We start from the raw sequence: 27,167 nt of genomic DNA on the forward strand, positions 1-27,167 counted from the left end.
GGATCAAAAATCTGCAAAGCTTGGAAAGAAAGAGAATTCCTAATACCTGCTGCTACTAAAGAGCCCAGCTATAAACTGACCTGGATCCAGGTGGTGGAGCACACAACCACTAAAATGCCTTTCCAAGGCCAGCACCTAATCCTACAGAACTGCAAGTTATACCATTCTTGGCCCTCTGGAAATAACCTAAGAAAGCTATTTCATCACTTCTTACTAATGGACATCATCTCCCCTCTCTGGGGTCTCTGTGTGTCCATAGTATTCATTATTGCTCTGAACTGCTTTTATTCTGTAGCTGAATTCTGAGAACACTGCAGAAAAGCCGTACATCCTGACAATTCTTTCAAAGCCACGCCACCAGCCTCCTCGCATGATAAAGGGGAACCATTCCCAGAGCAATGCCTTCCATCATGCGCCATGTTTTGCCCTCTGAGGCTCTTTCTTCAGTATTTTTGCCCAGTATCCATCTCAGCGAGATCATCCCTGGGAACACACCGAATTGGAGTCGTCCTCTTTTACAGCTGTACTGAGCTTGGTGTATTTAGAGATAAGTCACCGTGCCTCCCAAGGGGAATCTGAGCCGGCGCAGTCTCTTAGCAACACCCACTGCATATCACAAGTAACTCTCAATTAATAGTGGAAGCTGTGGGCCAAACCCCTGCAAGTCACTGAGCACCTTCCACCTTGTCTTGGAGAGCCAAGACACAGACACAACCGCTCTGTGTGCACTGGCAGGAGAGGGATGCGCAAGCTCGTGTGAGGATAATACAGATAACACTGAAATACTGCTTTGTTTAAAATAAACGAGGATGTGATCGTACTGGGGAAAAGCATATCCCCTGCAGTAAAGGATGACTTGTCCTTTGTCAGTAATCCCTCTTCCTAAGACATTTCTTACAAATCTAACTGGTAGGGAAGAAGTCCCACCCCACGCTGAGACAATGCAGCTCATAATTTTAACTTAATCATCACAAGCCCGTAAAGCTGATCTTTATGACAATGTGTGTGGCAAAATTAAAGGCGCCGGCAAAGCTGATGTCCTACTATTTGCCCGATACAGATTCACAACTCAAATCCTTTCCTCCAAGATAAGGAACACAGTTCTCCAGATCACTTACCTTTATTTGCTGCAGGGGAGAACAGCTTCTCAGAGCCTACAGAAGCCTGAAAAGGAAAGAGAAAAAGCGGGTGAGTAATACTGAAGGAGAATTTAGGAAGGTTTGCTCACAAAAACACAGCTCATAAAACAAGTTGGTTATCTGTAGACCTGCAATTACACATTGCACCTGGAGGGCGCAATGTTGTGCCATTAAAGAATGAGCATGCATCCTAAGAAGATGAAAGCAAAGCGTACACAAGTACTGTCCTGATCTCACCCAACTATATCCTCCTGTCTCGTTTATTTAGGCAGCCATGCAATGCACAGCTATCTTATCCATGATTCCTCATATAAAAACAAAACCAGTGAAACTGCTATCAAGCTAAAGGAAAAAAAAAACAAAACAAAAAACCATTTCAAAGCCTCTCTCATTGAAAATAAGCTCGTTTCTTGCTGAACATGCAAAATGTAAGTTTGTGTATTGGAAACACAAGTTGCAACTGAACACATCCGTATGAAAGAGGGTGTTATTTAATATTATGCCAAATGATAGGTACATGCTGCTATGTACTTAGTTGAGTATGAAACAAAACAACTTCCTCTCGGAAGCAGCCCCTCTCCTCGCAAACTGGGTTGCACTATGCTGTTTGAACTCTAGGCAGTGTATTTGTGCTCCTCACGGCTCTGGGAAATAGTTAAAGAAATCCAATTAACCTAAACCTTGTAAACAGCTTCATGATAATCAGGGTCACTGGGTTACAGACAAGATGATAATGACAGACAGGGATTCATCGTAAATAAAGCTTTTATGAGTTAATTTGATGGCTTCCTTCCCTCCCCCCACGGATATCAAACAGTCAACCTATTTCAGCACAAGCTTTACCTCCTTGCTATCTGATAAAATAGCAAGTAGCCTCTACAGAACCAAAGCTGGTCTGGGAGCAGGGAGCACCATCAACATTTCTACCGTCTACAAGAGAGCTGAAAATATCATCAACGTTTTGGCACTGACTGCTGCACGAATAAAATGGGGTGAAGTACAAAGCTGAAGAGCAAAAGATATTGAAAGTGAAAAAAGCCTTTCTCCCCCGGCTCTGCTTTAAAAATAATGAATTCATTCAACACATGGCTGAACTAAGTTGATTTTCTTTTTTATTTTATTGATTTTATTCTAAGGTGCCTTGGGAGATTTGCATGATAAAGAGCACTATGAATTGTATTACACTGTCATATATTTTAAATGACGACTCAGAAGGACAAAAACAAATAGTAAAATGCAAGAAGATCTGCATGAGATATAGTAAGCAAGAAAGAGTGATCTATTAATGTTATTTCTAAGGAAAGTGGCACTGCAAGCACTGAATGTCTTACTTAATGCAAATGCATAAAAAAGAGAGGGAAAATAACATGAAAAATAGGTTGAGGCTGAGACACATAAGAAAAAAATTCTGAATCATGTCCACGACAAAGCTGCACGTGTAGCTGTGGCATGTATGATCGTTACACAGCTCAGCAAAAGGATCCTAAAATCTTAGGGAAAATCAGTTACCTGCACGATCCCTTCACTGCATGGATTAAAGAGAGGAAGAACCAGGATTAAACAAGGTTTTGCCTAGGCTGGTTTGCAAAGAAAGTGTAACAGCGTCACACAGCAGCAACAACAGTGGTGCATAAAATGTTTGAAAGCCAACTCTGAATTTACAACCCATTGTTAGAAGATTTTTCACTTATAATCAACACAAAGTCACCACGGATGCAGAGCACATCTGCAGGCTCTGGGAACTCACCCATGCTAACAGCTTGCACAAAGCCGGGACCTCGCCTCACAGCACTCCCTAAGCCCTAGGACACGTGGCAGGTGGATAAATAAGATTCCCCCATTTTACAGGCAATGAAACTTTGGTGTGGCTTGCACTAAAGCCCAAGCTGTAAATCGGCAGCTGAGCCACAAATCCTACATTTCTGAGGCTGGAGTGTGGGATGTGCAGCCCAGGAGAGAAGCTCTCTCACCAGCAGCCCGCTCGGAAGAGCTGCCCTTCCCTGGGTGCCGTCCTGAGCGAGCCGCTGGCTGCAGGACCCATGCCGGTAGCAGCAGCCACCCCAGCCAGAAGCGTTCTGCTTTGCCCCATCTGGGAAGTTGGGTCCCACCAACTCCGCTTTACAGCAACCACCAGCTCACCCCCTTCTGCCTAATTCAGTGCCAAGGATTTAATATAGGCTGGCAGTGCTTCATCACGAGCTAAAGACCTCAGTGCTACAGCTACTAAAAAACAATGTTTAAGAAAGACAAGCAAGAAAATTCACTTTTAAGGGAAAGTAAAACACACGGATTATTGCTCAGTCTTCGGACAGCAGTGTGTGGCACTGCCTTCAACAAGCAGAGTCAACACTCACAGAGCAGAGTTATCAACATCACAGCCACAGTTTACAGACACAAATCTTCAGACCCAGAACTTACAGTAACTTTTGCTCTCACTTCTGGTGATTTCTAGCTCCAGATCTGAGCAGATTTTGGCACGAGCACCATTCTGAAACAGTGAATGTCTGTGCTATAGGATATTCTGTGAGCTGCCGTAAGGGCAGGAGGGAATCTGGGGGAGGAAGAGCCTGAATACATCATTCAATTCCATCGGTCACCCTCTAAAGAAAGCATACAATAAAACCTATGTGACTGAGGGAGCCCACTAATGAGTGAAAAAATCCAACAAACCAACACATCTGCTAAAACAAGTCCCCTCCCAAATTTTCTGCTGTTTCAAGCAAATCATTTGCATATGTTTAAGAAGGGATTAAAAAAAAAAGTGGAATTCTTTCCTTGTGAGCCAAACCAGGCGTTTGGAGTCCTTCATGTGGAAGGGTTCAAGCCATCCCAGAAAATCACACATTTTGATTACAAAATGAAACCAGAAATTTCCCTTCCCCGCCCCCCCCCCCCCCCAAAGGACCACCTCGGGAACAAGGGCAGCCAGAGGAGCTCAGTGCACCCCACGAGTCTTTCACTGACCCCCAAATTGCTTTTTTGTTGGTGCATGAGGCAGAGAGTGCACCCAGTTCTGTGACAGTCTGAAACCAGGCTGAATGCACTGCAGAGAAAAACAACATTTCTACCCTTTTCTGCTTGGTGGAAAGCAAGCAGACCAGCAGCAGTGTTCCTTCAGATCCCTCACCCTTCCTCCCCTGAACCCAGCACATAGAAACACCGATTCCATTTTCAGCACTAAAAGCTTCGCAAAAGGCAGCTTTTTCCTCAAAATGTAAGGTGGAGACCACAAAGGACGTAGCACATCCTCTCCTCTGAAAGTGAACAGTGAGGCAGAATGAAGTCCATGCCTCATTCATCCCGGTTCCCACCAACCCAGGGCAGCTGAAAGGTGCAAGAGCTCTTACAGATTAATAATTTAATGATTACATATAACAGAACATCATCATCTGACAGAGGCAGCATTATTAACTATGTCAGGCCTCACAGTAATTATTTTTTCTTTTCTTCCCTTTCTCTGCAGCCTGTGAAACAGCTAACAGGGAATAAAAGTACTCCTTATCATCAACAACAGAGGTGCTGCGGATCTTCATGCAGTCTCCTGGAGTACCCAATGCTACATTCAAGGCTGATGCTGCAGGCACTCGATCACAAGACACTGGGAAATGGCTAATAAGGCTGTGGTTCTGCTTCACAAGGACATGAGGATGGGGTGTCAGGGACCTGGAAGGTTTGTTTCACACAGGGCAAAAGCATGAGTCCAGTTTGGCAAGCAGAAGGAAAAGGAGGCAGTAAAATACAGTTTATTTCTGGATGGCTGCCTATCTTCTAGACAGCCAAGAGCCAATCTCAAGAGAGACTGCTTTCACACTGTTAGTGAACTTAGCAAGCACTAAAAAGCTCTCAAGAAAACCTTTCTCCAGGAGATTTTCAAACTAGAAGCATTGGATACCCTTAGAGAAATTTTCACCATAAAGCACAGATGCTACCTGAAAATTCTGGATCAATTTTATTTCTTCTCTTTGATCTGTTTTCCCTGCTTTTACCTACCACTCCCATGCCACTTAATCGCTCGTCTAGCGGGGAAATTCAGCACATATCAGTATTGCTTTACTAGCTTCCAGTTGATTCTGCACGTCATTCACACCGGACCCCTTCATTCCGTAACATAAGAACAATGACTAAAACAGGGAGGTATTGTTCGGCTTGCGATTCTTCTATTGGAAATGGAAATCGATACATGTGGAAAGGGGCAAGAGGACCCTAGAAAGTGCACACACACACACACACACAAAACAAACTAAAATTCACCCAGAAGACCAAGAAAGCATTTAACACATTCCAGGATACAGAAGAAACCCATGGGTAACACTGCCTGCATTGTGAGCAGATGTTTCAAGAGAACCAACGGTCTTTCAAAATCAGAATTATTTTTTGAAGGAAATCAGAGCTCAAATAAAATGACAAAAGACAGGTTAGACCTGCAAGTCAGTCATTTCACACACCACGACATTCACCTATCCCCTTCCCTCCATAAACTTTCACCCAGAATTCACAGGCTGGACTTCCAAGAGGGCTCAGCACCCAGCAGCTACCTGTGGGGCACCAACCTGACTGCAGCTACCGGGTATGGAGCATTCCCGAAAGTCCATGTAGATACCTGAATGGTGACCAGCTAGTTCTGAAAAATCTGGTTCCAGCTGATGGTCAGGACGACTTATGAAATTCTGTCTGTTCATGTTCAATGCAAATAAGGACTAATAAATAATATTCCCCAAGCAAAACTGAATGCCACACAGAACTCCATCTTTCTGGCAATAATCCTAAAACTTCAGCTGTGCCTTTGGCTAACACATCACAGTAAAACATGCAGCACAAACATCCTGAACAGGATACTACTTATTGACATGGCAATGCCTTAAATGCCCCAGATACTTTCAGCTCAACTTGGATTCAAGGCTACCTCTGGGAGGTATGTGTCTTCCATATCTTACATGAAAGTTCACTCTATAGAAGGTCCATGAGAAACAAAAAGCTTCTTGGATTGTACTTTCTTACAGCTACGTACTTGTTCAGGTTCCCACCTCGCACATATTCACACGCATATTCAGCACGGCTTATAGTCCTGGAAAGGGCCTTTCCCAACACACTCCTCTCTTCAGCACTTTTTCTTCCAGGAAGGCTGGTTTCTCTCAGTAGTTTATATAACCATGACTATTTTTTGCAACAGCCCCTTTGAGAAGCTAGCACAAGTCTGGGAACAGAGAATTAAATTAGGCCATAGGGAGCCTTGAAGCAGAGTTCACTGGTCCCAATTCACCATTGAATTACACTGAATTTACGTGATGGCAAACGGAAAGCAAGTCAAAGTGGATGATGACTGGAAGGCACTGAAGGAAGCATTGTACAGACAGTTTGATTCAGTCAGCGCAGGGCAACGAGGAGCCAAGCCCACTGCTTCTCCGCCAGTTTGACATTACGGTTTTGTTTTGAACCTTCTCTTTTGGCAGCAGAGTGGTAAGCTTAAAATACACCATTTTGAATCCAGAGCATGTTCCTCACCGTTTTACAACCACTTGGGGATAGAACAAACTAGTTTAGAGTAAGCAGTGACTGTAATTCTTAAACATATGCTGCTGCGGTCTGTCAGCTTATTGCACAGATGTGCCTCTTACCGTGACAAAGAGTGACCTAATGCTCTGGAAGCAGCAGGATGCCTGACCTACAGCATGTCTGTGATCAGAGCCTCGGGATATGGGCTTGCCTCCTCTTTTCTCTCTTCTCAAACCATCCCTCCAGCCCCTGGAGAACGGCTGTAGCCCAGAGTCTTCCCCTTCCTATCCCCTCCATTAGCCATGCTTTATGATTCATCTTCCTCTGAGCAGTTGCTGTCTCCCGAAGGAAAAGATCAAACTCCCTCTCCTCACCAGCTCAGCTCCAATAAATAAACACATGCACTGAAAAAAAATGTTAGTAGAGGAGCAGAAGGGCGGAAGCTGGGGAGTTCCTGGGCCTCACCAAGGCTGGCCATACAGCTGCAAAAAGGGCCCTCGGCTGTATGCAGAGACACTGACCAGAAAATTAAGGTTTCCAGCTGTTCCTCATTAAAACCAGCCAAAATACTTCATATTACTGTGCCTGCATGTCCTAACTTAAATTAAGGTGCACTTGGTCCTTATTTCAGTATTCTTCTCCCTTAAACTCCAGCTCCCAAACTGCTACCAAAACCTACCTTGATTCTACACTCCTGGCTATTTTCCATTCTCACCAGCACAGATCTCCCCTTTACTGCATGTTCGTACGCTCCTCGTCCTGGCTTATTCCACCAAGGAAGTTCCAGTCACCGTTAGCAGGACAAAAAGGAAGAGCAGAAGGTTGCTGCTCTTCTCCTCACACCGGGGTGTTCCAGGACAGCTTCTGGGCAGTCTGCTCTATGACTGGCACGCGGAGGACAGTCCCACCGTGTCACTGCTCAGTCTGCTGCTCTTGCCACAGCTCAGAGCAGCAGCGTGTCCCCGTGAAGGGCGACTGACACCTGCCCCAGACAGTGAGAAACAATTCACCATGATACGCTTGTAAAAGGGCATTGCACGATCTGTTTTTAAACATCTCAGACATCACAGATCTCATGCCTTTTCCCAAGAGCTGATCCCCCTCCTCGACAGGCAAGCTTTTCAGCCTGGACTTCCACATTTAAAATTTTTCCATTACACAGACATTGACTTAGGCAACTTGATAACTGCTGTAGCTTTTGCTACAAACATAGTGGAAAACCTGCCTACGAGGAGGAAAGCTTGGGAACGCTGTATAACATACTACTATAGTCGGCTGTATTACTGTCATTACAGCTTGAGACTATCTAGCCAGACTATCTATTTGGCTGGGACATGGGTTTTTATTTGCACTAAATCAAACAGAATGGCGAGTGCTCTTTGCAGAACTACCTAAAACTTCTTATAATTCAAAGGCTGCATTGTAGGAAGAGTGATGGGGAGAGCAGGGACTGCACCGCACATGACAGGTGGCAGACTGTTGTTTGGTACCGACCAAATTACTCTGCTGCTCCCAGGGCTGCCTTGGCATTTCATTATCCCAACTCTCTCCTGGAAGGATGCGGACATAAATTTACACCTCATGTCCTGGTTTCCGTCAAACTGAGTAAGAGTGCAAATGCTGGCACCAACTGGGAATGCCAAGCAGGGCTTGGCATGCTAGAACAAACGCTCAGCTGTGGTCCTTGCCAGCTACCTGCATTTATCATTGTAACGGCCTGCCAGACAGGACTTGGCAACCAGCGGAGGAGGGCGGGAGAAGGAGGGCCAGGCTCCGCACTGCCAAGCAATTCGTTCCTGTAGCTCCTGCCATCGCCATACCAGCAGGACAACCTTCATTTTATTTTATCTTTTAACCAATTATGTGTCACCCAAATCCCACCTGCAGCCTTCTCCAACACAAACGCCTATAAATCACAGTTCAGAGACCAAGACGGTTTTGCAAGACATTTGATTTCATAAAAAGGTCACTGTCTGTCTGAGAATTGCTGCAGTTCAAGAACGTAGTGAATAACAACCTGCATTGGCAGACAGGGAAGGAACCGCTTCCATGGTCTATTGCGTGTTGTCAGATAATATTATAACAATTAGAGAGGCCAACAATGGTAGAATCATTAGGATTCAGCTGAACCAAAGAGCCGATAAAAATCTAGTGAATATCTCCTCCTTTCCATTTTTGAAGAACGCAATCAATTTAATAAAAAGAGGAAAACTGCACGACCACACTAGAAACATTCCACATAACCACCTTGAAGGTAAGCAGAAATACATGCCTGCTCCGATCTGCCCAGGTATTTCAGAACGTAACACCACGCTTTGCTGCTTCCCAGACCACTGTGATACTCCAAGGATGCAGCCTGCTGTTGAGGGGAAATGCTAAATATGTAGCGGACGCTGCAGAGCACTTTATGGTAGCCACATCATAGCAAACAGTGCTGAATGCTCAGAAATCATCTGATACTGCTGCTGTTCCGGATGCTCTTTGCTTCCATCCCTTTTCTGTCAGACAGCCCTGCCCAACCATTCTGAAAAGGACCAGGCTAACTGCCATTAACACACGAGATACAGAGAAGATCGGATTGTCCTCCTAGCCCAGGACCACACCGCGTAGCACACGGCCATCCCTCTATACAAGTTCGCAGCTACGGATGCAATCCTGACACGGCCCCTTCCAGGGCGGGGGTTCACGAGCTTATCAGGAAGGCAGCTCTTGTCCGCCGCTATTGAAACTTTCTGTATTACCCGCAGCAACCTCAAAGGAGTGCCTCTGCAGAAGGCTCTTTTGTTGTTGTTGTTTCTAATTCACTGCTCCAAAATATTTCTTGGCTGCATCCCAGGGCTGAAGCCTTATCTGCCCATCCCCCCGGCAGACACACAGCAGCTGCGGAGGCTTATCACGGCTGCCTGTCCACTGAGTTTACAAATTAACACCCTATCGAGGCTGCATGAGGGCTGATTAATCAGAGAGAGGCAGTCTGAGGACCTTTATCACCATAAGCGGCTGCTGGGAGAGAAGTCACAAATCTCTCAGGAGGCCGGAGATGCCTTACAAATGAAAGAGCAGGAGGCCGGAGAGGAGGAGGGCACAGTGGTATGGGAAGCAGATATTTTAGAGATAGCGGTGGTGGAGGTAATGGAGCGGTGGGAGGGGGTGAGCTGCAGGCGAACGCCAGTACATTATGACAGCTAAAAAAAAAGATAATTAACAGCCTATGCCTCATGATTCTAGCTTTCCCTCCCCAGGCTATAATTTAGCCTATTGCTCCTTTGCTCCAGAGGACAATAAACATTTATTATGTTAAACACATAACTGTGCTGCACAAAAGCACCGTTCTTTCCCAGGTCCACTCCTTTCACAGCTGTGCAATCCAGGAGGAGGATGGGGCTTCCAAAGTGGGCTCCCCTTCTAGGTAGAAAACAACTCGGTTTGTACACAAAACACATCCCTGGCTTTGCCCAAAGTCGCAGCACGATGGGTGCGTTCATACTGAACGCCCCAGGCAAACCCCAAGAGACTGAGAGCTCTGAGATGGGGCCACTGGCCCCCCCAGCACCCACCACCTGGCGTAAGGATGTGCCTGCGCGTGGGAGCATCAGCAAGCTGGAGTAGCTCCTGCTGCAACTGCGGAGAGCGTGTGGTTCAGGCAGGCAACACCTCCGAAGAACTATCTCCTCTTTTCAATTCAGCAGCCTCGCTAAGAGGTTTTACTGGGAAATGTTCACAATCCCACCAGAATTACGCACAGGAGAGATTCTTATTACAGGATGAGTATTACAGCCGTGCGAATCGCACTAGAGCAGCGCCGGCCCTGCCCCCTCCGAGCACTTCATCCACTGTAACAGCACAGTGATTTAGGAGATTTGCCTGCTGTAGTGGCCATGGTTCAGGCACTGCTCTTCCTTTACTTCAGCACTGCTACCTTCTGCAGCCCTCTGGCTTTGTGCTGGTGCCAGGGACAAAATAATTACAAAGACCAAGGGGACTCACACTGTGGAGATTTAAAAACTAATGTATCTTTAAAGGAAACCAAATTGGGCATCTGTCTGCATTTGTCAACATCCATTTGTATTTTACATTTTCGAGTTTAATCCTTGTGACCAAGGCACAGCTGGATTTTTCCTTCAAAGCGCAATACGTTTGTAAGCTCAGATTCTCATGCAGCAACATGATGCCAGAAGGTAAAACTTCAAGAAAAATATTACCAATGTGAAGACATTCATAAGCAGACACTGCAACCTGCCCAGTCCTTCCTATTAACACACTGCTAAACAATTCAACAAATAACCGCTGGATTAAAATGTCACTGACTGCAGCTTTACCACGTGCACTGCTGGGCTTGTGTGTTATCTTGGGGAATGCCTGTTCCCATTTTGCCCGTGGAAACTGCAGAAATATAGACAAGGGCTGCCACAGCCTTATGGAACATCTTCAGGCTCTTTTCAGACAGCACCGGAAAGCAAAATCAGACAAAAATGAATGATCATCTTCCTTCTCCTCCTCTCTTGATCCAATGAGAAAACTATTTCCTGAACCACCCGGATTATAGGTTTATGAACCTTTGCAGATGCCCAAGTTTTAACAATAACCGTTAGTTAATTGGAAACGGGCAAGTAGATTCTGAATATCAGTCCAGGAAAGGAGTGACAGCTTTTTTATTTGAAAACTCCTTGCCATGCTCCATGAAGCAGACAGCTGCGGAAGGCTTTCTCATAGCTGTCCTCCACGTACGGATACCAGGCTGATCTGAGCTGGCCTGGACCACCATGAGTTCTATGCAGCAGACCCACAGGTGACCAAACAAAGAAGCGACAAGGCGATGATACCTCCCATCACCTCAATCAGATAACAGCAATTCTATACATCAAGGAAACATCAAATGTTCATCAGGTAAACAATACGAATGTGGTAATCTCGAAACATGGTGAAATTATAGAAGATGTCTCTCCAGTGTCTATCAAATTGACTCCTTCAACTTCATTATCAAGTCTGCCCATCAACCCTTCTCTCTCATGTCTTGTGTTTCCATGATTCAGGGGAAAAAAACATCCCTGTCGGACTAGCCGCTCCCGCAGCTCCATCCCTGCACACGGACACCCTGACCCACAACAGAAGGCACACCAGGGGGTGCAGCAGTATTTGAAGACTCAACAGACTGGATTAGGAACACCTAAAAAGAGGGAACTAGGACCAACATATAAGTTTACCTACAAAGAGAGGCTGTGAAGGAGAAGATATGGAAGAATAACTATGGTTCACATCTGCACAGCATTTGGCTTCCTGCCCTTCACTCATTCAAAGGCAGTGAAGTGCACTCACCTACTTTTTACAGAAAAGGGGCACCAATCATCTCTCCTGTGCTGTACTCAAGAAAAAAGCTCTGATCATTATGCTTTGATTAAATATGGTATTCACTGACCTCCTCTTCTGTGTATGAAGGTGGCAAAGGGGGCAGTCCACTGTTTGCAGCTGACGTATAATCTGTCTTCTCCAATTAGATATGCTTTGCAACAAGTGTGGTGGATCCATTTATTTCTGTACTGCAATAATGCAGATAAATCCAACTTTGGCTCCAGTCCCACTGCTTTCAAAGCTGGGGCTCTGTATTTCCAATTCTTGCCTTTATTTTTTTTTTCCTTTTCTGCTGCAAAATGTCACCAATTTACTTTAGCCTGGGGGCCCATTTCGAGTTTTACCGCTAATATACGAGAAATGCATTTTTCAAGCTGTTACCACTTAACTGTACTGATATCAGCCACTCAGGGGACACAATATTGTTTACACATCCTGCTCTATGGAATAAGCGCGGATGCCAAAACTCTGCCTGGGTTGTGAAGGAGACGTTTACTCTCTGTTTTATGAGATTTCCTCGATTTGTGGCTGTCTCAATGGTCGTAAAAACAGCTGTAAATCAAAGGAGCACCACAAAATTGCAATAACAACTGTCGAACTCGGCTCTAAAGAGCATAACTCCCAGCAACAGAAGGTGGAAGGCTTTTGTCTGATTTAAAACCAGGTGTGGGGAGCCCTAGCAAGTCTTTGTGCAGCATCATGTCTGCCCACCTTCACCCACACACCAGGCTTGGCCAAATGTCTCCTTTTTGGCTACTCCCCTATCGCTTGCCCCTACTCTGCCCCACGTAATCCCTTCCGGCCTCTTCCCTCCTCTTTCCTGGATAACAGAAGTCTTTCAAATGCCTGGAGAATGCTTATACAAATAACTGCTGAATGCACAGCCCTGTTTAAAGCATTAAACCAGACAGAAAAGCCAGTCTAGTGTTCAAACGCGACTGCGCTTTGAATTGTGGCTGCTGTGCGAAATGGCAATGGCTTTAGCAGATTACCTCAGCAAGAGCCCCTCACCTTGCTGCTGGCCTACCCAAGAGCGCCCAAATTCCTGCATGGTGTCTCAGCCCAGTTTGTAGGGAGTGGAGCGAAGGAGGAGAGGGGCTGGTGAGACATGAGTTATTAACAACCATCTTCTGGGAGCTGATTCTAGCTAAAATGGTTCCAGAACAGGCAGCTCCATTTGCTCTGACAGTCTCCAGTGAGGACCGGCCAAGCAGCAGATGCGTGAATTCGAAAGTTTCTGTTACTTTGTGCCACTGGCTATGGTCCAAACCAAAGAGAGAGTTTCACCCCGTGGGTAAAACAGCCGTCCTGGATTTTTCCATGCCCCATTCCAGTTGCTTTCACAAACAGTCTTCTCATCCTTGTCTCAAAAAACTTAAAGACTCTCAGTTCCTGCATCTCGCTGCCCTCCCCCGATCTAAGACTAACTCAGCCAACAACAAACTTCCTTCACCTCTCAGCTCCTTGGGAAATCAGCCGCGGCACCGACAGCCACGCTATAAATCTGGGGGCGAGGGATCTCCTGAGCCTCTTTGGGCTCTCTATCTAAAGCCTAGAAATCTTCCCTGTCCTCACCAGCCAGGTTTCCATTCTTATTTCCAAGTTTCCTCTAAAATCAAACTTTATTCATGGTATTTAAATAATCTAACTTTCTCTCTTACAGAAGGAGGTTTGTACATGCACAAGTCAAAGTGTGTGAGGAAATAGGGACAGAAAGTTCATGGGAAGTAAGTTTTGACACTGCTCGTCTCAGCTTCTTTTCTGTCATCCACAGCAGACTAAAATACACTCGGGTTCTAGTGAGTTACTGTATCTGCGCCTGGTGATGCATTTTTCCAGATGCATATCCTAACTGTGCTCTTCTAGTGAATGCCTATGGAGCAAGATAGTAGAAAAGAAAACCTCTTTACAGTCACTACCATGCTGTGATCCATTCTGGACAGGAGCTCCACCCTGCACTGAAAGAGAGAATTTAATTTCCATGGGCCACTTGACATGAAAGGAAAAGGATCTATATTCTTTTAACTGAACCCCACAAAGTGTCAGCCCATGTTTTTCCATTCTTCTGGTAGACGTGTATTTTCACATTCTTGAGAAAATCCCCAATAGATGGGAATGGTCTTTCACTTCCAATACATTATGACTCCCTGATATAATATTTTCCTTCTTGTACAATGCCTCTTGACTTTCCTTTGGCTCTTTTCTTTGCAACTTTTTCTTTATGAATACAACCAGAGAGACAAAACAAAAAATCCTCCAAAACCAAATACACGTCATTCAAAGCCTTTGCCGATGATGTTACTGACAATTCCAGTTGAGAAACCATCTGTACAGGCACAAACTGATTTGACATGGGGAACAGCTAGTTTTATTTCCAAAACTGTTCTCAATGTTCTGGGTACAGGAGCTCTAAAAGCCAGCTGAAGCTAACAGGGCCAGTGTGTGATCAGCTACATCCATGCAGCTCTTCCAAATGTATTTCTTTTGTTCTACAGCAACTATCTGGGTGGAGTTACAAAACATTTAAAGCAGTCAAATCTATACCATGCCAGCTGCTGACCACAAACCCAGGCCATTTCCTCATGCACAAACCATATGAAACTTCGCCCAGTTATTGGCTTGTATCAGCAAACAACTATTTCCAACAAAACCATGGTTTTATGTGCTAGATTTGGACTTTGGCAAGTCCCAAGAAGGATGGAGTGCATGGCTTGTACTGGGAAGGCGGTGTTCTCTAGCAGGACAGTCCATCTAACAGCAGTTGTTATGACAAGGCATAATTGCAGGGCAATTACTAGGTTTATTTTCCATATGTGCTGATACGATTTTGCCTGTGAAGTTTCATTTGCCTGAATGGTTGATGTCTGCCAAAGGTTTTGTGTTCTAAAACCTCCCATGTTTGCTCATGGACATGTGAATAAGCAGAGCACCACTGACCCAACTTTGCTCTTCTCCCTTCACTGTTACCCCTAAGAGGGAGGTTTTTCGAGGCACTGGCTAATGCTTGCCATGCTCTGCCACCAACTGGAGAGCTTCCAAGACACTCAGTTTGCTTGCCAAAGAGCCAGGTCAGCTTGGGGCCGAAGAAAGCTGGCCCAGTTGAAGAAGGGCAACATCACTGGTGCATGTGCACAACTCTCAGCTTTGCAAAGGAGATGCTTTTGGAAGGAAGAGGAGAGCAAGCTGTACTTGACCTCTCTTTGGCTAACTATGCGCTCGTTTGCCAAAGCAGCAACAACTCCAGTTAGCCAGGTCATTAGCCCCTCCAGAGTAGGAAGGGCACTGTCAGGAGCTGAGTTCCCACGCCTTGGTCCTGGCTGATCTGCCCTTGGCCTCTTAGTGGCAAGGGCTGAAGCCAGTGCGCTTTCCGTATCTCTCTTCTGAAGTCACATAAGTGATAACAGCTCATTTCACTGGAGCTTATTTCTTGAACTGGACGTACAAGAGCAGTGTTATAAGAGCCTTTGCGATCTCAGCCCAGACGTGACTGTGCCTGCTTAGTAAGGAGATGAAAAGCCTACAGTGAAAAAAGAGGCAGAATAATCCTGCATGTTAATGCACAGTGACTAACACCTTCCTGGTGACAATCTCCTTGTACTCACTGCAGAGGGATGTGTGTAATGATCCTCCAGAGACACTATCTTGAAAATGCACAAAAGGCTCTGATCAGACCCCAGCATCTTCTGATTAGCTTAGCAAGAGCAGTAAAAGGGACATCAATTTTCTAGAATGTGTATTCAGAAAAGCACTTGAACAAATGCTTAGCTCCATGTATGTGCTTAATCTCACTGTAGCTGAAGCACTTTCCTAAACTAATGCCTTGTTTACTGCTTCTGTGAAAAATAAAGTGACAGAAAGGCCTCCAAAACGAAAAACGTAGACTTTTAATAGCCAACAGTTTAGGAAAATTCTGATGAGGCTCTGAATTTCTGTGGCTTTCAGCTTATCTGTAAAACAATCTGGAAATGCTGACTTTGGCAAACAGGAGGAGGAAAGAAATAGAACATGAAGACAAACAGCCACAGTGGATGAAGCTGCTGTCTCATCATAAAGATAGCCTAGCGTAGTCCAAAGCAAATGTATACACCTTTTTGTTGGGTATATCCTCCCTGAGATGTTATTGGCTTTTTCTCTTTTCCTAAAATAAAACCGGATACACCCCAACACACCTGGCATATTTGAGCCATCTGCTTCTCCTCACCGGGCAAACTGCAGAAAATAGAACTTTTCTTTTCCCATTTGCCTTCCAGTCTCGCTAATGCTCCCCACTAGCACACAACTCCTTCCCCTGCTCCCCTAGCTGGTGACTGATCGCTGGACTTGGAGCAGATGGCTGATGGAGCCAGGACTGCTGTTTCCTATGCACTTCAGTGGTTCCAATCAGACCTCGGCGTCTCCTGCCTGGCTCTGCAAGAATGCAAAGCAAAAGGTGCAGCAGTTCTGTACCCAATGAGCCAAAGCCCCTTTTTAAGCTCATTTAAAATACATATTTTACTAGCTATTTCACAAAAGAGGCACTCGCAAGTGCAGAAGCTGAATAAGAGCAATGAAAAAATAATCTAAGGCATGTAAATAATTTGTATTTTCAATTTTGCCCCCAGACCTGTCGATTCCAACTTTATAATTTTGGACAACACAATATTGTGCAAGAGCCCACGCACAACTCTGCAAGACCGAATAAGCTCCCTGTAACATAACCAAAGAAATGTTTGGTTTCCTACATTTAATCCAAGCTTTCAAGTACCAAGACTTGCTACTGTTATTGCAGGGTAAGAAAAACGCAAAGAAGTCAATCCCTCTACCTTAATCTCCAGACAAGTAATTCCAGCGTGCCAAGTCCTCCTCATGCAACACAGAGCAGCCTGAAGCACACTCCGAGCTGGGTACTCACGAAAAACCAGTGGAGGCTTTGTTGTCTTTGCTGTGAACACTTCAGGGCAATGACCACCTTTAATTTGCGCCTTCCATAACATCAAACACGATATTAAAACCTAAGAAACAGTTGTGCTTGCGCCTGATAACCTGAGGCTTTTTTTTCTCTAAACCACTGCCAGCGTGTACAGACAGAAGAGATAATGTCATCCCGCCGCCAACACTCCCAGCTATCAGAGGCAATGTTAACCGTAACTTTGCTTCTGCTCCATGTTAACATTTCTGTGCATTGCAAATAAGCACCTCATTCAAAGATTTCTCCCCAATTTATTCCACTCCAAAAAAGGAGACAGATGGCAGAAGACAGAGGGTTTTACAGTAAGAAGGGTTGGATGTTTTTTCCTCTTCATTTGTTCCCTGCGCTGTTTCTTATCCTTGGGGACCTGGAGTTTCTTTTGATAGCACCGTGCTGCCTAATAAACACACACAGAAGCACAGTCACAAGTATACATCTATCATCAAAGAGTCCTTCTTGTCTCCACTCCCCACAAAGTTGATTAATGATTACATGTTTAACACATACATTATACATGGGAGGGGGGAGAGGAAGAGACTAAATCCAAGCCCCTGTATACATTTACATATATTTACATACTGACATAAAGAAAGCAGATGAAAGCAAAAGAGGGCCATTCCCACTGGGACAAAAATCCTTTTGGGTAAACATACCTCCCAGCTCCCCTTCTCAAAAATACAGAGGCAAAGGGAAGGCTCTACCTGGCCTAAGGAATAAACCAAGGAATGAGCACGCAGTCTCGTTTGGTTCCTGCAGTTCCATCCTGACACAAGATGAGTAACTCCATTATCAGCAGTTCTATTGTAAACATGACCTAACAGCTGCAACACAGCTTAAGAAAAAAGAAAGGCATTAAAGTTTTAAGGGTGCTCTTGGTTTGTGTTATTAATTCATACAGTTAAAATCCCTATTTGGCAGGCAATAAAGTAGATAACTAATTCAGTTAAATGTCTTCTTTATGTAGAAAATAAAAAAATGATGCTATCTTGTCACATCAATCAATACCCAGGGGAACCGGGAGAGTTTCATGGAGCACAACCCGGGGTGACCACAGATCAACCACAAAGGCAGGTCTGATCCTCAAACAGAAGAAGAGATGTGGAAGGGGACTCGATATTGCAAACTTCCGCCTACATCTTTTTCCAGGCTGAGCCAACCCTTGGAACTGGATAACTGCCCATGTAAAATAAAGCAGCCTGAAGGCTGCTTTAATCATGTTGACTGCCAGTGGTCTCAAACAATTGTCCCAGCAGCTGGGGGACCAGCACCATCGTAAAGGACTCCCCTGACAAAGTCCCTTCTGGCAGCTGGGACAAAGCTGGCACTGAAACTGCTATTGTCGCTCTGCTCTCCAAAGGGTCCTCGTGCAGAGTTAATCTTCCAGTCACCCGCTCTGCTGGTTTTCAAACATCTCTGCAAGATTCATATTTACTCCTGCTCCATTTGCAGGGCGTTCTTGTAGCATGCTGGCAGCAGCCAATTGTCTTTGGCACCAGTCTCTGCTGAATCAATCTGTACTGGCTTTCTGCGGGTCCAGCTCCACCAGCCGGAGCCACGGCACGAGTGCGCGTGGAGATATGGCACTGAGCAGCGGCTGCTGATTATACAGTTAAAACATACCTGCCCTGAAGAGTGGCAGGGACAGATAAGGGGAGCAACTGGATGAAGTGTTAGAAAAGGAAACCTCCCATCCACAGGTCTGGTCACGGTCCCAAGGTTGTGACAACTGGATGGCCAAAAAAGCTCAACTACCCAGTGGCACAAATAAAGACCTCTATTTCTTCCCCTACTTTTTCAGCCCATAACCTTCTGACTCCAACTCATGCTTGTTGACCCTATGACTTCATGCTTTCTCCTTCCATACAGCACAGAGATAGAACTAAAGAAAGAAGTCCCTTTCTTCCACCTGCTCACCCCTTATTTCAAATACAAACACAATTGAAATACTAACATTTTCCTTAGCGTTAGATGAGTGGGAGAGGTTTGCCTCGAGATTTTTAAACAGAAAAATTCACAGCTGCTCAGGAAGCTGCAGCTAAGAGGCTGCACTGCAATTCAGACAACTGCCAGCGTTCATTGTCTCATCTGCATCCTTTCCTTTGCACCCGGATCCCTCCAGGTCCTTGCAGACCCGGTTGTTTCAATACATTTCACCACATCACGAACTAAAGCGGATGTAGACCATTGCCACAAACATACCAGAGCATAAATCTGCAGCAGACATTGTAAAGTATAAAGTTAATTTGTGCTGAAATGAAGCAGTCCAGGGGGCAATCAGTGTCATGGTATATGGCAGCACATCCTTCCAGTGTGCGAGGTCACTGTGCATTAATGCCAGCTGTAGGGCTCGGGCTTTCATCAGCCTAGCACATGCATTTTCCTGGGCACATTTAACCACCACCTCACATAAATGCCAGCAGACTTCTTTTGCATCGCCATTGCAACATCTTGTGGCGGGTATTTCAGATCTACCTGGGCTACAGCCAGGAGATCTTGTCTTTGTAAGTAATTAAGAAATATAGTTCCATCAAAGGTTCACCTCTACAAATAGAGACCATGTACCTGTGATCTCAGTTAGTGCTTACTTGTTTAGAAACCTAAAAGCCATCTCCAACACACAATGGAAAGACACACATGGTAAAAAAAAAAAAATAATAAGCCATCCATTCCTAATTTAGAGGTTTTTGAGTGACATCTGGTTTGTCTAAGTTGGTATCTTGATACTAATGAGAGCAGCCCTGCAGAGAAGGGCTTGGGGGTGCTGGGTGATGAGAAGCTCGACATGAGCCATCGACGTGCACTCGCAGCCCAGAAGGCCAACCGTATCCTGGGCTGCATCCAAAGCAGCGTGGCCAGCAGGGCCAGGGAAGTGATTCTGCCCCTCTGTTCCTCTTTTGTGAGACCTCATCTGGAGTATTGTGTCCAGCTCTGGAATCCTCAACGTAAGAAGGATATGGAACTTTTGGAACGGGTCCAGAAGAGGGCTACAAAGATGACTGCAGGGCTGGAGCACCTCCCATACGAGGACAGGCTGAGAGAGTTGGGGTTGTTCAGCCTGGAGACGAGAAGGCTCAGAGGAGACCTCATAGCGACCTTCCAGTACCTGAATGGGCTACAGGAAAGCTGGAGAGGGGCTGTTCATAAAGGCTTGTGGGGGTAGGACCAGGGGGAATGGGTACAAACTGGAGAGGGGCAGATTTAGACTCGACATTAGGAAGAATTTCTTCACGATGAGAATGGTGAGGCCCTGGCCCAGGTTGCCCACGGAAGGTGTGGCTGTTCCTTGGGCAGCCTGATCCAGTGGGAGGTGTCCCTGCCCACAGCAGGGGGTTGGAACTGGATGATCTTTAAGGTCCCTTCCAACCCAAACTATTCTATAATTTTATGATCTAATTGGCCTCTGAACCAGAGAGCCAGACTTCTGACAGGAAGGGTGAGAATTTTGACAGTTTTGATTCCAGGACAGGGAAAATGATCACATTAAAGGTGCTGTGTCTCAAACTAGATGATAACATAGTGTCCTTTCTGCCCCTCCTTGGCAGATGTCCTGACAAAAGCCACTGTGCTCTTTCGAAAGCAGCAGTTGTCCATGCCATTTGCTCAATGAAATGGGTTATGGTGTCAGACTCCTGCTATGTGAGCTACGCCTGCAGATGCTGTCTGCTTCATTGACTTGCATATATCCAGAGGTTTGAAACGCACTATAACAAAATTCACTTTTATCTTCACTACTTCTAGATTATAAATTCTTTTATTTCCAAACTGACAAAATGAACAAGACAGTCCCTCTGGAGGCTTTTCAACAACACGCGGCTGAAGCCTCAACACTCTGCCATCTTTGAGTAATATCTCTTGCACAAGCCCATGCCAGCAGAAAAATGACTCAACCTGCAGACTCTGGAGACTTTGGGGTGGAAGAATCTGACAAACCATGCACGCAAAAAAACCCTGAAAAACTCTTTGCACCTTTTCAGGCAAGGAGACACCACAGAACAAGACCCGAAAAGCCAACAAGAGGCGCTCACTAACTGAAGAGTGAGCAAGACAAGGGAAGTAACACAACAGTACCAGCACTCCTGTACCCAGCTTAAAGACAAGATTACAGTCCCAGCTCAAGCAATGTGATACTTTTAAACCAAACAGATTTTGAACTAGCTTGGACACAGATGCCATGAAAATATGAGAGGTGAATAGAAGATTTCCAAGTACCATTTGAAACAAAGACTTTGCTCTCTGGAGTAATTCCAAGGCAGCCGATATCTTTGTGTCATCTTGCCTAGACATAAAAACCACATAAAAACGCAAGTGGAATAAGGGTTACTTTCAGCCTGCTGTCCGGTAGGTTCCTAGGAACGATGACCCACAGTAATCACACTCAGATCACCTTTCAACAGGCAGCAGTGAAAAGCAGGACAGGAGAAAGCAAAGGTGTACATCAAGCCAATGCACAGAGAACGTTTTGGGTTATCGGGCTCACGGTTTGCTATTACTCACCTTATACACAGAGAGACTTATGAGTTCACATTAAACACACGAGACAAACGGATGAGTGATCGTTTGATGGTTTCAGATCTTGCCTTGGAGGGAGCAACACGGCTGAGCACAAGGTGACCAAGAGGGAAGCGCGCTCAACCTCACACCTTGAGCTCGACCCATGCTTTGGGGGGGGTGGGTGAACAAATGCAGAGGAGTAATGCGTTGTGCTGCCAGTGTGGCTGCATTGCTGCCTCTCTTCAGCCAGGCTAAGCAGAGCCCCAGCAACCGCTGCAGAGACGTCCCTCACTACATAAAGAGACACACTGAATACGAGAAAACACGGGAGGAGTAAAGCAAATCGCATCAGACAGGAGGAGCAGAACTTTCCCTGCTGCTAGTGCCTTGGGTGGGCAGTGAATCCAGCATTGCACACCAGAATACACGAAGGCAAACTACTAAGAAATAAGGAGCATACAATAGAGAACTACAGCTGAGATATTTAAGAGACTGCGCAAGGTTTAAAGCTCACAGATTACAGTAAAGTACAATATGACAGTCTGCAAGCTTCTCCAGTACAGAAGTGACTCAAACTTTGACATTTTGACTTTGAAATTCCTGTTCAAATATGAGTCTCTCTACAGCTCCAAAAGCAATGAAAAAGCCTCATAGCCATGTCACAAAAAACCTAATTTGCAGCAGAATATCTTCCCCCCTTGCCATGTTTGTATAGCGTTGAGTGCAGTGAAATCCTGGTTCTGTCACTCAGGCTTTTGGGGTACTACTATAATGCAAACGGTAATAAAGAAATACCCCTCCAAATAGCAATCCTGAAAAAACATTACCCTTGGTACTGCAGATACCCCTCTAATAATCTCCACTGTACATTGAAAATGTTACCATTACACCAAGAAGCACTGACAATATTTAGTACTACTGTTATCAACCTGGGTTTAGTTTCATTAGTAGTCCAGACATGCGGTAATGAAGAACCCATTCAATTCTCTATCTCTGTTAGTGGTACACTTCATGGGCTCGTGGAAAGCACACATAAAACCGTTATCTCTGACAGGGACGGACACATGTGTGCCTGTCCCCGATTTGGAAATTGCATTGCAGCAAGTGCAGCCTTCATGTCACTCAACTGCATAGCTTAGACTTTTACATTTTAATTTTTCTGATGTCTGGGGAGATTAAAATGAGAACTGGCAGCATGTGCAAGGGATACTGCACTTTGAATGTGTTATCTATAGTGATTCAGGCTTCCCGGAGCTCCAGCTGAAGCAGGTTTTTCACGATGGAAGAAACCACATTACATTGCTCCCTAGGAAGTGAAACAAAACAATAAAGGACGGTTAATCTCTTCTCTAATTCTGCTCTGTGGGACAACTCCTTCAGCAAGCAGTGCCCGGCTGTATCTACCTGGGAGGGGGTCATTTTACTTCGGCTTCCTCTTCTGCTTCCCTCTGTCCCTGGGAGCGCTCTGTCTCCCTGCTGCATCTTTCAATGGCTTTATCAGAGCTTGCACCAACTCAAGCGTGAAAAGTAGCTCTGGGCCCAGCAGGGAGAGGTGGGGGAGTGTGTGTCTGTGTGTGTTGCAGGGGGGGAGAGAGGGGAAGACAAGGGAGGAAATGTTATTCTGTCCTTTGTCTTTTCAACAATTTCTTTTTAATGCAACTTGCAGAGCAGCATATAATTAGAGGTCTTGTGGAGCAGGCTTAAACTCAGGAGTAACCCTTCTAACGACCTCAGCAACGGATAATCAGGTACGCGGCTGTGGGGCACAGCACGCCTCCCCACCCGCCGCGCATCTCGGCCTCGTAATTAGAAGCCTCCACACTCCGCTGCATAAAGGCAGATTGCAAGGACAGCGTGAAGCCCTTGTTTGAAGCTGGGGGCACAAAGATTGCAGTGCCTGTGATGGATGGAGACAAAGACTCTGATACTGGAACGCTTCCAGCAGTCTCCCAATACTTGCAGCATTTCTGATGGACATTTTCGGCATTTCTTAGTGCAGTGAGGTTTATTCTCCCGCATCCCACTCAGAATTCCTCCACAGCTCCCTAGGCCAGGGAGGGATGTGGATGAGCCACTGTATGGGCACACGTCTCCAGAGATGCCTCCACGGTTTTATGATGAGAAAAAAACGGGTTGCTCACTCTCGCCCATCTATTGCTGTTAGTTCTTCTTCCTGACTGGGACAAACACGTTGACACTGAGAAATACTTCGTGCCGAGGACACGGGGCTCAACTCCCCCGAGATTCCCAAGCCACAGTGGTGTTTTAGCTGGCTCTGTTCACACTGATTTGAAACTGTGGTAGCAAGTACTGTGTTGAAGTTGTAGTTGATGTCAGTGTAACACCCCTCAGCCCTTAAACGTGAATAAAAAAATTCCCTTCTCAAAAAGGAACATAAACCCCCCCCCTCTTTGCTGATCATAACTTGTTCTTCTCTAACTACTTACATAGCTTTAAGCATAGGAGTAAACAAAAACTGACACTGAGTTGTTTCCCAGCTACCGGAGGGAGAGAGGAGGAAGAAGAAAGGGATGGAGGACAGGATATTTGGGTGAGAAAGAACTGAGGGCAGCATCTGCCTATGTCACGTACCCTCTTATAAAACAGATGCTGACTTCTATTTTACCCCAATTCTACCACCTTATTTTCATCTTTTGGGCTGCCGCTGGGGCTTGTTTGTGAGTTCCTCTGCCCCCGACCCTTCCTGCACAGTGCTGCAGTTCTCGCCCCACCGCAGCCACAGCAGCAGCAAAGCATGCGGGAGAAAATCAGGCAGCTCTGGCAACTCAAGCAGAGCACCACAACGACTGAAGGAAGCAGCGAAGCCAAAAGGGCTTGAATAACAAAACAGAGTAAGAAAAACCAGTAGAGCCACTCAGAAGCTGTCAACTGTCAGACAGATAAGCTCCCTGGAAAGAGCATAGGAGGCAGGTTCAGGGCAGAGAAATATCCATAAAGCAACAGTGCCAGTGTTTTCTCCCTCGGTTTATAATGACAAGTTAACAGGGGCTGGAAGAGGACAAAAGATGGAAGATTTTCATAGGAGAAATCAGGACACCCCGCCAAGGATGGCTGCCCCAAACTCAAGTTATCCAAGAACTCACATTCATAGGCACTTGAAACCTAGGAAGATCATTAACAAGCTAATAAGAAGCACCAGCAAAAGCAGCATAACCTGGACTCGCTAATGTGTCTAATTAATGAAAGGGCAAGAGCATCCAGACACTGAGCCACTGCAGCTAAAAACACTAACAAAAGACGCTGCGATTCATAGTCTCCTACCCTTTCCTTAACAGCACAACTGCTGCTACATGGAATTGGCCTCCGTCCTGTCTCCCAGTCTTTCTTGTGTTGTCCCCACTGCTTAAAAAGCACAGTGATTTAATAAGCTCTACAACACTGTCCAGGAAACCAGACTGTAACATGCCCAACTCAGCTCAAAGATTTCCTCTGCCCCTCTGCACAGAGAGCTGCTGGGCCCCACGACCACTGCCCTTTAGAAACCAGTAGATCCAACAGCTTAACCGGAGCAAAGCAACCTTACAATGTTAGATCCTACAAGGACATAATCTCCAGACTCGTGCCTACTGCCAATCACCAGGGCTGGAGGAGATACAGTCCTGCTTTGGTAGCCCACGCAACCTTGGTCTCTGTAGTCTTGGTTCTGTTCTGGCTACCTGCATTCAGGGAAAAACTGGTTCATGCCTTCTCCGTGATAAGATTTTACAAGCTTCAGATCTACTTTTACGCTGGTTGTACCACATCTTTCAGCAAAAAGGAGCATGGCTCATCACGCAGCACATCTGCTCTACTTTTTCTGCAGCAAGATGTATGGTCACCCGAACAAAATCTTTTTACCAGATCTTTCTGGGGAACCGATGATGAATATAAATTTGGGGAACTAGAAGAAAGCAAGCTGTAGAGAGCTTCTGAATGTTTAAAAGCTGATCCAGATCTGTGACATTCAGAAACATAAAACAAAACCACCTTTTCTTTCAGCTTCCCATGCAACACGCTGGCTGCAAATAGTTTACACAAACTACTTCATACATCTTGAATTTACTTAAGAAAGCACCTCTGCCAGCACCTTTCTTGCAGCCCTATTAAATTCCTACAGCTCTCCTCCAAGGGGACACGCATGGAATTCCATTAAGGCAGCGGGAAAACCCAGCCTGGCTGTGGAGCACACAGCCTGCTCATCGCGGAAGAGGAGCAATCCCTTTCTCCCAAGTCCCAGCCTGCAGTCTCCCAACCTCTTGGAAAAGCCAGCCTCCCAATTTATCCTCCAGCATGGCAACAGTGAAGCCGTGTGGAGTGGCTGGCACTGTCCCGGCCACCCTCGAGACATGCGCTCCTCGCCACAACCTGCGTCAGGCAGAGCTGCATGAGACCGGACAGGGAGGGCAAGAAAAATGGAGCGCAAGATTCCAGAGGGCTGTTCTGCCTCTGAAGTCATGTTACTGTTGACTCCTTTATTGTGATTAACTCCCTGACATCCTCCTCCCATGACAAGTGGGGGAGGACAGACAGAACTTGGTGATTAATTTACAGGTGAATTACCTCCTTCCCTTTCAAACCTCGCCCCCACCTATGATCTTTATGGCTCGGTTTTACCTTTATGAGAGGGTTTACAGCCAGATACAGGTTTGACAGTTGGCATTTCATTGCTGAGAAATTACCATTTGCAAGCTTAAGCCCACCCCATGAGCTCTGTATGAGGAAAAGAAATCCTCTCCTCCCCAACCTCTCGTTCAAATGACAGTAATTAGGGAATCTCATCACTCTAGACCTGGAGAGGGAGGGGATGTTCATGGTAATTGGAGACATTACACGAAGCCACACTGTGCTTATAAAAAAAATAAAAGCCACACACAGAAGAACCCAGCCTTCTTCCCTCCAACCTGGCTGGCATTTCCTGAATAAATTGCCTTTTTTCCAGGCACATCAGTGTGCTTTTTACAACTGGAGACTACTGGAAGGACTCCTGCAGCCCGATTAAGTGTAATGCAGTGTAAGAAAAATAGGAAGGAGCGGGGGGGAGCCCTTACAAAGGCAGTTGAAGTGAAAAATCTACCAACGGCACGGTGGCTCTGGCAGAGCCAGGAGTCCTGTTCTGAACACGCTCCAACTTCCCAGTCATTTGCTCTGCCGGACACTCTGGGGACCCCAGCACAGCAAACTACAATTTCTAGTAAATATATCCCAGGGACACAATTAGTTTTTCAGCTGGGGGCATGATAAATTGGTCATGCATAATTCAAGGCCAGAGCGGGCTGCAGGATAAACTGCTCCATGGCAGCTTCCAGCTCCCTGACAGGAGAATGCAAATGGGCTGGCTGGCGCAGGGGCTGACGGATCCTGCTAACGCTGCTGGCTTCATCTCACCGCCTGCGTGCTCCCATGTCCACCTACGTGCACGGCAACGATCATTTTGGCCTTTCCTTCTGCGCATTTCTCGGTGATTTTAATTTCACAGTGATGTATCCATCACTGTCCAATGGCCTTTTGGGACTGAACGCACATTATTATCACAACAAATACTACTCTCCACTAGCTTTGCTCAGTTTTTTTCCATACGTGGACACAAGAGAATGGCTTTGGCAAAGAAAGAGGCTGAGGGACTGTGTGGCCCATTGTCAGCATTAGGTTGCCTGGGGCAAGTAATTTCAAATCTGCTTCAGTGTTCTCATCCACACAATGGAGATAATTCCAACCATGCAACTGCAAGGTTAGCAAGATGCACTCTG

The 27,167-nt window shown here is 45.8% G+C and overlaps 1 protein-coding gene across 22 annotated transcripts in view; it reads right to left on the bottom strand.

Moving 5' to 3' along the window:
* FBRSL1 (fibrosin like 1) overlaps positions 1 to 27,167 on the bottom strand; it is a 539,160-nt gene that overhangs the window by 58,407 nt on the left and 453,586 nt on the right. For all 22 annotated transcript variants that reach the window (XM_054082211.1, XM_054082227.1, XM_054082219.1 and 19 more), the window contains one exon: positions 1,119 to 1,164. In XM_054082211.1, the coding sequence (XP_053938186.1) occupies positions 1,119 to 1,164 (46 nt within the window). The remainder of the gene's footprint in view (positions 1 to 1,118; positions 1,165 to 27,167) is intronic.

This window comes from Cuculus canorus, chromosome 17 (genome assembly GCF_017976375.1).
Source record: "Cuculus canorus isolate bCucCan1 chromosome 17, bCucCan1.pri, whole genome shotgun sequence".
NCBI classification, from domain to species: domain Eukaryota; kingdom Metazoa; phylum Chordata; class Aves; order Cuculiformes; family Cuculidae; genus Cuculus; species Cuculus canorus.